The sequence below is a fragment of the Mesocricetus auratus genome, unplaced genomic scaffold (genome assembly GCF_017639785.1).
Source record: "Mesocricetus auratus isolate SY011 unplaced genomic scaffold, BCM_Maur_2.0 Super-Scaffold_100676, whole genome shotgun sequence".
Lineage (NCBI taxonomy): Eukaryota > Metazoa > Chordata > Mammalia > Rodentia > Cricetidae > Mesocricetus > Mesocricetus auratus.
In genome coordinates, this window is record NW_024429266.1 from 69,051,958 (window position 1) to 69,064,812 (window position 12,855).

Consider the following 12,855-nt stretch of genomic DNA (forward strand, 5'->3'; position numbering starts at 1 on the left):
TCACTTATCCATTTAGTGAACTCTTAGGTTGCTTCTTCTACCTTTTGATTGTTATATAGTACTTCTGTAAACATTGCTGTCTAAATATCTTAAAGGCTTTCAGTTTTGGTAATATGTTTATTTTTCATTGTTTTTTGTTTGGTGGTAGTTGTTTTTCAATGCTGAAGCTCAAAATTAGGTACTTACTCTTAATAGGTAGGTAGTCTACCACTGAGATACAGACCTAGACCCCTTCTGCCGTTTTAAGTAGTAGCTATCCAAATATGTGTGAATGCAGAGCGTGTCATGATTGCAACTTCTCAATGATCAATCATAGTCACACAGAACATATTTTTAATGTGCATATTGTCCACTTATATACCTTTGCAGAAATCTTCATTTGAGTGTAGTTGTACATTTTAAATTAGACCTTTTGTTTGTTTTTTGCTGTGTCAGGGTTTGAAACCAGGGCCTCCTGCATGCTAAATATATTATTAGTGAACTACTCTCTCAGCCCTTCCTCCTTTTGTAGGCATTCTTTATGTTTTTTGGACATTAGACCTATAATATATATGACTTACTAATATTTTCTTATGTTGTGCTTTTTCTAGTCATTTTCTTGGTATTGTTCTTTGATTAACAAAAGGTTTAAATTCTGATGAATTTCATTTTTCCTATATTTTTTGTTGCCTCTCATTTTGGTGTTATTTCTTAGAAACTATTTCTCAGTTCATTGTCATGAAGCTTTCCCTATGTTTTCTTTTAAGAGTTTTATAGTTTTAGTTCTCATATTTAGGTCTGTTTAATTTTTGTTTGTGGTTTAAGATAAGGATGAATCTTTTTTTACAAGTGAATATTTAGGTTTTTCAGAACCATTTATTGAAAAGATACATTTTCTTCATTAATATCCTGTTGTTTACAGAGGTTTGTTCCTGCTAACGGCATGTGTTAGAAGCTTGATCCTCAATGTATTGTTGTGAGGTAGTTGAACCTTTAGGAGGTAAAGCCTGGTGGGAAGTAATTAACTCATTGTTAATTAGTCGTGAATGGACTAATGCTTTTCTGGGTTAGTTCTCTCAAGACTTAGGTCTTCTACGAGTGAGTTAGTCTTTTCAAGATTGGATTAGTTACGATGAGAGAGAGAGTTGCTCTAAACCAGGCCAGGCTCCCTTCCATATCTCTTTTGCATTAATGTTTTCTCTTTGCTGTCTCTTCCACTCCACCATATGGTGACATAATATGAGGCCCTCCAGAAAATAAATACATACTGACATATGCTCTAGAACTTCCCTGTCCTCAGAATTGTGAGCCAAAATGTTATATAGAGCACTATCCTCTGAGCCTAATAGCTGTCATTTTCATTAGAAGAGACCACTGAGACTGGGCATATTGTTAACATTCCCTCAAAAGGAGTGCATGGGAGAGTCTTTGAATCTTCTCCTGAGATTGCCTAGTGGTTTGAAATTCTACTCTAGTTGATGGCCTTGTGGTCTGAGGAGTTGTTAGAGTATTTAGCGGATAGAAGGTTAACTAAAGGAGAGACATGGCCTATGCAGCTGCAGGGAAGTCACCATTCATGCTAGGGTGAGACATTTAGGTGGTGCCACTGCTTTGGAGTCACTTACGCTCCTGTAGGTAATTTGCCATCCACACTTTGTAAATAAGCTCCATAAACTCATTGGTTCCCCAAGTTGAACTTTGGTAGAATTGTACTTTGGCTTGCCTTTGGAAGCCTATAAGGAAGAAGTAGAAGTTTATGTCTTCCGCAAAGCCAGTTAACTGCTTGACAAAGTATCCAAGCATAACAGGGTAGTGGTGGATGGTGGTGGTGCACACCTTTAATCCAGCACTTAGGAAGAAGAGGCAGGTGGATTTCTATGAGTTTGAGGCCAGCCTCATCTACAGAGTGAGTTTCAGGACAGCCAGGGCTATAAAGAGAAACCCTGTCTGAGAGAGAGAGAGAGAGAGAGAGAGAGAGAGAGGGAGGGAGGGAGGGAGGGAGGGAGGGAGGGAGGGAGGGAGGGAGGGAGGGAGGGAGGGTGGGTTTTTGAGTGGTGCTATGAACAATTGTTAAAACAAATGTTAACAATTGTTATAGTACTGTCTTCTAATTCATTTGTGCCTTTATTTCTTCTTTTTCTTGGTATTTTGTAGTTTTCATATATAGTCTTACAGTTTTCTTTCTTGGTTAAGTTTACTCCTATATACACTTTTTGACACTTTTATAAACTGAATTGTTAATTTCCTTTTGGCATCATACATTGTTGGTACTTAGCAACCCAACTGATTTTATTGAGTTGAATTTGTATTCTGTACCTTGCTAAATTTCTCTCTCTCTCTCTCTCTCTCTCTCTCTCTCTCTCTCTCTCTCTCTCTCTCTCTCTCTCTCTCTCTCTCTCGCTCTCGCTCTCTCGCTCTCGCTCTCTCTCGCTCTCTCTCTCGCTCTCTCTCTCGCTCTCGCTCTCTCCTGGAACTTGCTCTGTAGACCAGGCTGACCTCGAAATCACAGAGATCTGCCTGCCTCTGCCTTCTGAGTTCTGGGATTAAAAACTTGTGCCACCAATACCTGGCCCTTAAATTTGTCTTTTTTGTGTATGGATTGTTAGGCTTTTCTCCATGTAAGCTCAATATTTCTGCAAATGGAGATACTTTTACCTCTTCTTCTCATTATTTTCTTACATTGCATCTATGACTTTGATGCCTATGTGAAGCTACCATAAGTCTGATGCTAATGGTGAGATTTTCACTTATGCCATTGGTTATACTGAATATAGAATATAATGTATCCTTTTAGTCTTAGTCTGCTAAGATGAACAAAGTTCTGCACCTGCTGGCATCCTTCTGCATTTCCAAGAGTATATGGGGAGCTTTTCGGTGTTTTATGGGTCTTCTCCAGTTTGTACTGTTTTTGTTTTGGTTACCTTCTTTTCCCCCTAGTAGTTACTGATATTTCTGGCTGCTATATTATTAAATACTACTAGTAATTTTTTAAAAAGTGCTTTGAATAAAAGGCTGTTTGTAACAGTCAGGTTCTTAGATAAAATAAGCATGCTATGCAAGTAGGAATTTTTAGGTATCTTTTAGAATGATTAGATAATGGTTTATCTAGAATGTGGACTTTGAGGGAGCTTCATGGCTTTTGTTTTCTGATCCACTCATTGCAAGAATGTTTCTATAGCTTTCTTAATTGCTAGCATGCTGGCTGGCCAGCCTACTTGCCTGCCTGCCTGGGGCTTCCTGCCTGCTTGTCTTCCTTCCTTCCTTCCTTCCTTCCTTCCTTCCTTCCTTCCTTCCTTCCTTCCTTCCTTCCTTCCTTCTCCATTTTACCCCTTTTATTGAAAATAGATTTTTCCCTCATATAATACAACCTTATTATGGTTTCCCCTCCCTCTTCTCTTCCAAGTTCCTCCCCACCTCCCTTCCCAGAGCTACTCCTTTTCTGTCTCTTATTAGAAAACAAACAAACTTCTAAGGGATGAGGATAGAATGAGATAAAGCAAAAGCTAGCACATTGGAGTTGGACAAGACAAACAACCAGAAGTAAAAGAGCCCAAGAGAATGCACTGGAATCAGAGATCAATTTGTTAGAACATTCAGGAATCCCATTAAAAAAAAAAAGCTAACCTGGAAGCCATAATATATATACAGAGTACATGGTGCAGATCTGTGCAGGCCCTGTGCGTGCTGCCTCAGACTCTTGTGAGTTCATGTGACCCTTGACCATGTTGATTTAGAGGGCCTTGTTTTCTTGGTGTCCTCTACTCCCTCTGGTCCTTAAATTCTACCTCCTCTTCTTTGGTGGTCCCAAAGCCATGAGGAGAGAGATTTGATGTAGACATTCCATTTAGGGCTGAGTGTGCCAAAGTTTGTATAATGTCTGGGTGTGGGTTTCTGTTTTTGTAGGAGGAAGCTTTTCTGAAGATGGCTGAGCAAGGCAATGATCTATGAGTATTGCAGAATGTCATCGGGAGTAATATTATTGCTGCTTTTTTTTCCTTTTGTTTGTTTTAGAACAGTAGTATTTGGTTTTACCCTAGGTCTCTAGGCTATCTAGTCTCTGATTCTTGGTCACCCAAGCAGTGTCAGGTATGAATTCAATTTAATGGAGCAGGTCTTAAGTCAAATCAGATTTTGGTTGGTTATTTTTACAAGCTTTGTATCACCATTGCCCTGGCATATTTTGCAGGCAGGGCAGTGTTATAAGTCAAGAGGGTTTGAGGCTGGCTTGTTTATGTACTAGAGATTCTAGAAAGTAGGGATTAAGGCTCTATGTAGGCACCAGCTCGATTTCTCTATGTTCAACCATTGTGAGGTGCTGTCCTCAGAGATGTGGCCTTGTTGTCAGTTTGTGGAGTACAACCTTTAGTCTTGGCAAGAGCCTGAGTTGTTTGGGGATTCTCATGGGACTGACCCCTATAGTCAACAACTCAATTAGATGTAACACAACCCTGGTACTGGAAACTTCATTTGGTGACAAGAGATGATCAGTCGGGACTCTGTCTCCCACAATATTTGACAGTTTCATTTAGATCACCTTTGTGTATGTGTGTGTGCGTGTGTGTGTGTGTATGTGTGTGTGTTTGTGTGTGTGTGTAGCACAAAGATAGATATTGGGGTTCAAGCTGAAGATCAGAGAAGCAAATATTGTTAATTTCTAGTTTAATTCTCCTGTTCTCAGGGAACATACTTTGTATAATTTCAGTTCCTTAAGTATATTTAGTTTTGTTTTGTGTCCCAAAGAGGCAGGTGGATCTCTGAATTCGTGGCCAGCCTGGTCTCCAGAACAGCCAGGGTTATACAGAGAAATCTTGTGTTGAAAAAAATGAAAATAATAATATCCCAAGTGTCTGTGTTTCTTCTTGCTCTATTTCCTTTATTGCATTGTCTTTAAGGTCGAAGTTTTATGAATTTTTGAGTCAGGGAATGCCTGAAATGATTTTTTTCTCTAAATAATATGACCATTAGTTTTCTGGGCAAAGAATTCAGTATTCTCAACAATTTTCTTTCAGAACTTTGAAAGTACAGTTTCATTGTCTTTAGTAGCTATTATTTACAGCAGTATGGTGTTTTGTTTTTTTTTAATAGGTGGTCTATATTTTCCCTCCATGTGTGTAAAATGGAAAGTTGCAAAGAGCTAGGCACTTCTCACATGTCTGTAATTCCAGCAGTTTGGGAGACCGAGGTAGGAGTTCCAGGCCAACCTGGGTACATAGTAAGGCCTGACACCTCCCTTTTTCCATAAAAACAGATGTAGTAGTTGGTTGAAGTAGAGCAATCTTCACTATTGCCATTCCACAGTATTTTTTAAATAATGGAGAAAAATAGTGATTGAAATGAAAGTCTTCTCCCCACTTGTCCTTCTACAATATTTTTAAAAAACACATCAGTGAATAACATCCCATATTCCTTCCACCCTTTACATGCACAGATTTTGGATTGCAGTGTGACTTACTGAAACTTTTACCCATTAAATCTTCTCAGAGCAGTTCAAAATAAAGTTCTTTAGGGTGGTTTGTTATTTTAGATTGAATGTATATGTATATGTATGCATTACCTAATTTTCTTAATCTTGATGTTTTAAAGCTTGTAATTGTTTTCTGTCAATGTTTTAATTTAAAATGCATAATAGCTTAATTTTTTAAAGTTATACCATATCTTCCATTATTCCTTTTATTTAGTGATTCTTGTATTTTAATTCTATTTCTTGTATGAACAAATTTTAATTGTTTCCTATCAATGCTTTAATTTTAAATACATATTAACTTTCTTTTTATGCTATATCGTATCTTCTACTCTTTTATTTAGTGTTTTTTTTTTTTTTTTTTGGGTTTTAAACATAGATCTTGTGTGGACAGTAATGACCGCACGTTTCCGATTGCCTGCTGGCAGAACCTACAATGTCCGAGCATCAGAGTTGGCCCGAGACAGACAGCATACAGAGGTGGTTTGCAACATTCTTCTTCTGGATAACACTGTACAGGCTTTCAGAGTTAATGTGAGTATTTTATTTTCTCCTCCTCCTTGCCTTAACATTACCATGATCATCTCTGGATATTAGTCTGAATTTAGATTTATTTTAAAACCAAAACCATTAAGTTACAGTATAGTTTGAACATTTTTAGTTAAGGAAGTCTTTTTGATACAAGTTTATATCCAGTATGCCTGCTCATTCAAACTAGATGTTTTAAAAAGTGCTGCCCACTGACTGTTCACAAACAGCAGAGCATCCTAGTTTGTGAACAGATCAATAAACAGTATGTGGGTGGTTTTATAATGTGCATGACAGTGCCTGAAAATAATTTCTTATCCTAGATACCTTCTTAATATGTTTCACTAAAGCCTTATTTGTATTGCTTGTGAATACAACGTTTGTTAAAGATATGTAGTAAGACTGATCTCTGCGAGTTCGAGGCCAGCCTGGTCTACAGAGCGAGTTCCAGGACAGCCTCCAAAACAATAAATACAGAGAAGCCCTGTCTTAAAAAAACAAACAAACAAAAAACAAAAAGGAAACAAACAAAAAACCCTTTATTTTAATGTGCATGGGGGTTAAGTGGAGCACACATGCCACAGTATCAATGGTAGAGGTCAGAGGACAACTTTGTGGAACTTATTTTCTCATTCTACCACTTTTACATGGGTTTGGGGATCAAATCCAGAGTGTTAGACTTTCGAGGCAAGGAACTTTATCCACTTTACAGTCTTGCCAGTCTATTTACCTGTTTTTTAAGCTTAAGTTTTTCTGTGTATTACTTAGTATGTAACAGGATCATTAATTTATCTTTCAAAAAATCTTAAGTTTCATTTCACATTTGAAAATAAGTTGTGAAATATTGAAAATATTATTTATGAGATTATTTAACCCAACAGTTCAGTGTGCTGTCTGAAATGTTAGATTTTAAATTTCTTATTTTCTAGGTTGCCAAACAGAAATAGAAATTAAAGAGAATTCTCCTTCATAAAAATTCCTGATAATATAAATTATGTATCAATTGACAAAATGTCTTTTTGCTCCTGTTATAGACTCAGATCTTTTTTTTTTTTTTTTTGGTTTTTCGAAACAGGGTTTCTCTGTATTGTTTTGGAGGCTATCCTGGAACTCACTCCATAGACCAGGCTGGCCTCAAACTCACAGAGATCTGCATGCCTCTGCCTCCTGAGTACTGGGATTAAAGGCGTGCGCCACCAATGCCTGGCTCAGATCTTATTTTAAGTTAATATAAAGTTTTATTTTTTAATTGTAGTTAATATTTACTTAGAACTATTCTACAATCATATTTTTATATTTGTTTATTTTTGTTGTACTGGGGATTGAATCCAGGGCTTTGCACATGCAAGGCAAACACTTTGCCACTGCACTCTGTTCCCAACCCCTTTCTATTTTTCATTTTGGGACAGACTTTCATAAAGTTGTGCTGGCTGGCCTTGAACTTGCTTGCTCTGTAGTCCACACAAGCCTTGAATTTGGCAGCCTTCCTGCCTTAACTTCGAATTGGTGGTTGTCCTAAGGTTTCTATTGCTGTGAAGAGACAGTATAACCATGGCAACTCTTATAAAGGAAAACATTTAATTCAGGTGTCTCACTTACAGTTAAGAGGTTTAGTCCATGATCATCATGGTGGGACATGGTGGCGTGCAGGTAGACATGATGCTGGAGAAGGAGCTGAGAGTCCTACATCTTGATCCATAGGCAGTGGGAAGTGACCTGTTTGTCACACAGAGCATACCTTGAACAAAGGAGACCTCAAAGCCTACACCCACAGGGACAAACTTCCTCCAACAAGGCCATACCCCCTCTAACAAAGCCATACCTCCTGTAAGTGCCACTTTTTATGAGTTTATGGGGCAATTACATTCAGAGGACAACAGTGATTTTACAGATCTATATCAGCAGCCTAGTTAGTCATATTTTTAAAGAGAAATTTGGGAATTTCTTTCTTCTAGTTATTGTTTCATTAGTTAACAAATACAAAAATAGTTTTGAGTCATTAGGCTATTTACAAAGAGACATGACTCTCCCCCTGTGTGTGTGTGTGTGTGTGTGTGTGTGTGTGTGTGTGTGTGCGCGCGCGCGCGCTCCTCGCGCCTTATTACAATACTATTATTTCAGTAAATATTAAATACTGTTTACTAAGTGATTACTCTAGTTCTTCCTTCAGATTGATACATGAATTCCATTAAAAAGTTTTTATGTGGGGGAGCATGCAGAAAATCTCACAGGTCACAAGAAGCATCATCCCACAGAACTGGAATTATAGACAGTTGTGAACTGCCATGCCGGGTGCTGGGAAGTTAACTTGGGTCCTCTGCAAGAGCAACCAGTGCTCTTAACTACTGAGGCATCTCTCCAGCATCACATTAACTCCTTAAAAAATACTTTTTACACATAATGTATTACTTTAAAAGAAACAATTATAGCCGGGGTGGTGGCGCACGCCTTTAATCCCAGCACTCGGGAGGCAGAGGCAGGCGGATCTCTGTGAGTTCGAGGCCGGGCTGGACCGATAGCCTCCGAAACAATACAGAGAAACCCTGTCTCGTAAAACCAAAAAAAAAAAAAAAAAAAAAAAAAAAAAGAAACAATTATAGATGTAGTCAAGGGCATAATTAACAAAACTAGAGTTCAAAATTAGGGGTCCCTTGCTTCATTACTCCTTAGACATAATCAATATTCATTACTTACTACTCATTGTTCTGTATGTTTCTAGTCTTGTGAGCTTTTTTGTTTGTTTATTTGGAGAATGAGAATTTAGGTCTCAATTCCATCCCCCTTCTGTATACAAATACTTTTGTCTTCTTTTAAAAAACACAGTAGGTATGTAATAATATTTGGTTAGTTTAGCCTTTGTTTTCCCCAGAGGGGAAAAAAAAAGGCTCCAATTATCTATCTGGCTTGAGTTTGGAGAGCCCAACTACATGTCATCTTAGTGAGTGAGAGAAAGGGGTTTGAGTACTACCAACTATTCAGTGTGAAAACCTTCACTGCCTATTTTCAGTGCAGTAAAAATGAATTTTTCCTGATGTCCTTTAGCCCAGAGTTGAAGTTGATTTTCTTCAGAGCTTCTACCCCCAAATACCAAAAACAAGAAGCAGGAGTTTGGTGGTGGTACATGATGGGGAGTGGGGGTCGTGGAGACTCTCATCAACAAACCTTCTCAATCTTATGTCTTCTCTGGAGTTAATTTTTCAAAGATGATTTGTACTTGTGTTTCTAGAAAAATTGGCTTGTTCCTGGGTCTTTCTCACATTGCTAGCTTTGTTTTATCTTTTTAAGTTGCTTTTAATTTTAAAAATTTTTGTTAGTATTATCTGTTCTATGCTTTGTTAATCCCAAAGATGCTAGGAGAAAAGATCATAAATTATCATGGCCAAATTAATTAAAGCAAACCTTTTAATTCATGTACGTAGCCTGTGTCTCCCTACAAATGGGGTTCAAAGATCAGCATTGGATGTGAGGAAGACATTTTTATAGCTTAGGGGTAGAGGGTTTCCAAATAGGGGATTTGGCAGGCAAAATACATGGGGTTATAGGAGCAGAACATAAGCATAGCAAGTTAGTCATAACAACCTTTTGAAAGAAAGACATGATTACAAGGTAGTCATAACAACCTTTTAAAACAAAGTTAAGGTTGCAAGATGATTTTAAAATAAAGGTATGGTTGCTGTTTCCAGGAAAATCGTGGCATAGTCTAATCCTTGAGAAACAGAGCTTTAATCATAAACAGGAATAAGCCTACTTTGTCTTTATATGATAATATCATTTAACCCTAAGATGGAAGCTTTTTAGTAGCTGGTTCATTAGCTATTTTGTTATTTAAGCAAGCATTTTTGTTTAGACTCCCTCAAATTGATTTTCAACAGTGAGTGTCTGCTTTGAGAAATTTATTGAATACAAAACTTTTAAAAGTAAAATAAAGCTGGGTGTGGTGGTGTATGCATTTAATCCTAGTTCTTGTGAGGTAGAGGCAGGTGGATTTCTGTAAGTTCCACGTCAGCCTTGTCTCCATAGCAAGTTCCAGAACAACCAAACCTCATCTCAACCCTCTCCTAAAAAAATAATATAAAATCAGGTATTAAAATGGAAATGGTCATTTTAGTGTAAAACACATGATAAATTGTGAATTTTGAAATATATGAGAAATTAAACTTTGTATTATATGGTGGAACTTAGAGTCATTTGGGGTGCCCTTTTGACTGTAGTTGTTTATTATGCTTGAGGAAACTGTTAATCAGATTTATAGTGTGAACTGTTGACTCAGTTTTTTTTTTTGCCTATTGCATTTTCATTGGGCCAAGTGTAGTTCTTAGGTCTCTCTCATGTTATATTTGCAATATATTAATTTGTTACTGAAAATGAATTTACTTCTACTGAAAAAAATTCTGGTAGTTACCCTACTCAAGTTGGTCTACCTTTGTGCTAATGTTTGTTGAAGTATTTCCCTCCCTCCCTCCCTCCCTCCCTCCCTCCCTCCCTCCCTCCCTCCCTCCCTCCCTCCCTCCATTCTTTCCCCTTTCCTCCTGTTTCCCCCTTTCCCTTTTCCCTTCCCTTTCTCTTCTTCCTCTTCTCTTTTCCTTTTCCCTTTCCTCCCTTTCCTCCCTCCTCCTCCCCTTCCCTCTCACCTTCCTTCAAGTCCCCCTTTCCCTTTTCTCCTTCTTCTTCCCCTTCTTTTTTCCCTTTCCTTTCCTCCCTTCCCCCTCCCTCCATCTGTTTTTAGGTTTTAGAGATCTGTGTTCTCTCTATGTAGCCCTGGCTGTCCTGGAACTCAGTATGTAGACCAGTCTGACTTCGAACTCAGAAATGTGTCCACCTCTGCCTCTCAATTGCTGGGATTAAAGGCCTGTGCTTTCTTCCTTCTTTTTTTGAACAGTCTTGCTGTGTAATGCTAGTTGGTTTAGTACTAGCTATATAGCTCAGGATGGTTTTGAATTAATTTCAGTCCCTTCCTCCCTCAAGACTCCCACATGTACACCACAACTTGTAGTTTTATTTGTGTTTGTGTGTGTGTGTGTGCATGTGAGCGTGCGTGTGTGTGTATGTGTGTGTGTGTGTGTGTGTTGTATGGGTGTGTGAATGTATGGATGATTGTGCTTGCCTATGCATGTGTATGTGGAGGTCAGAGTTCAACTTTGTATCTTTTTTATCTGTAGTTCCCTGCCATATTTTATTTACTTTTGAGATAAAGTATTTCACTGGACCTGGAACTTGCCATTTCAAACTAGACTGGCTGGCCAGCAAGTTCCTCCCTAATCCTCCAGTATAAGGATTACAGAGGCAAGGCGCAATACCAGTCCTTGATGTGGCTGTTAGGGATTCAAACTCAGGTTCCTAAGCTTATGTAGCAAGCGCTTTACTCTGATCCAGCTTCTTGGTTCAGCTATTCATTCATTCATTCATTCATTCATTCATTCAACTATTTATCTATTCATTTATTCATTCATTTATAATATAAAGGGATTTAAACTCAGGTTCTTTACTTGTGTAGCAAGTTCTTTAACTCTGAGCCATCTTCCCAGTTCCATTTTATTTACTTATTCATTTTTAATGTGATAATATAAGCTTGTATGGATACTACAAGACAATCCTCAGTCATGTCATCCACTTTCTTTGGGTTTATTCTAACTGTATTCTTATTCTGAGCATAGGCTCTTTGGGTTCTTTTTTTTTTTGCCATAAAAAATTTGAGATTTAATCCGCGTTGCAATATGCATCAAAACTGAAGACTGAACAAAATGAGTGAGATAAAGGAAAACAAATACAGGATTCCACTTTTATAATATTTAAAGTAAATAATTGCACAGAACTAGAATTAGGTTATGGATTATTGCTCTTTGGGTTCTTAACTCATGCCTCAGATACACATCAGAATCTCTTGCCTCTGATTGAATCTGGAGTCCTCTGTCTTCCTAGAATCATGCTACCTCTGAATCTCTTTCTGTCCTAGAACACAATTGAGGATATGGCAGAATTTTTATGTAGATCTTTGTAGCTTTTTCTCTTTGCCCCTTTCTTGTCTAATATCCTACACAATTCAACTGCTTTAGTAGCGCCAATTATACTTTTAGCTTTACCACTCTAGCTAAGACTGCTTGCTACTCTCTTCTTGGTCAGTATTTTCTTATATGTTTGTTGAGGAAATGCCCATAAGAACAAAGCCAATGTAGAACTTGGCTCATCTGTTTCTTTTTTCCTCCAAGGATCATAGATTGTCACTTCTTTAAAAAAATACACACACAGACATACACATACAGGTATGTGTATATATGTATACACCCCATACATGTATCCAGTTTTTAATAGGTGTTTGTGGCAGGACAGTATTTTAGTACCAGCTACTCTTTCTAACCAAGAATGAAAGTTCTTATTGTTTTAAAATATAAGATTATGTCATTATATGAAAATGGATGATTTACTTGAAACATTTAATATATTCATGTGTTCACTGGTCCCTTCTTCATTTGGTCAAGATAGATAATTGAATGAGGTAGAAGGACTTGTCTCTCACTAATCCATACACACATTTTGTAAAATCAAAATGGTCGGAAATATACTGGTTTGATTAAGGGAGTAAAATGATACTTGATTTCCAAAGATGGAACCATGAGCAGCTGGGCCATTTGTGACTTGGTATTTTAGACTTCAACTAAACAGTCATTTACAGGATTTGAGATAAAACTTAACCCTTGTTGAGCTAGGTTTAGCCTTTGTTAGAAAAACATCTTTCCGTGGTGATCAACTGGTAACACTGAATTTTAACATTTTTGTGTTTTTGTTTACGTAGTCACCATCTTAAAACATTTCATCAGTATTGTTTCTTGTCTATAGTCAAAGTTTATATTAAAAACTTGATTGTTAAGTGTAGTACTTTGTGACTTACT

At 37.5% G+C, this 12,855-nt stretch overlaps 1 protein-coding gene across 3 annotated transcripts in view; it reads left to right on the top strand.

Annotated features, from left to right (window-relative positions):
• The window catches only part of Ptpn4 (protein tyrosine phosphatase non-receptor type 4), a 162,362-nt gene that overhangs the window by 24,431 nt on the left and 125,076 nt on the right, over positions 1–12,855 (top strand). For 2 of the 3 annotated variants that reach the window (XM_013113552.3, XM_005070297.4), the window contains exon 2: positions 5,820–5,974. In XM_013113552.3, coding sequence (XP_012969006.1) covers positions 5,837–5,974 — 138 coding nt within the window. In that variant the 5' untranslated portion in view covers positions 5,820–5,836. Of the gene's footprint in view, positions 1–5,819; positions 5,975–12,855 lie in introns of those variants that run through there. The other variant, XM_040737603.1, reaches the window with a different exon arrangement.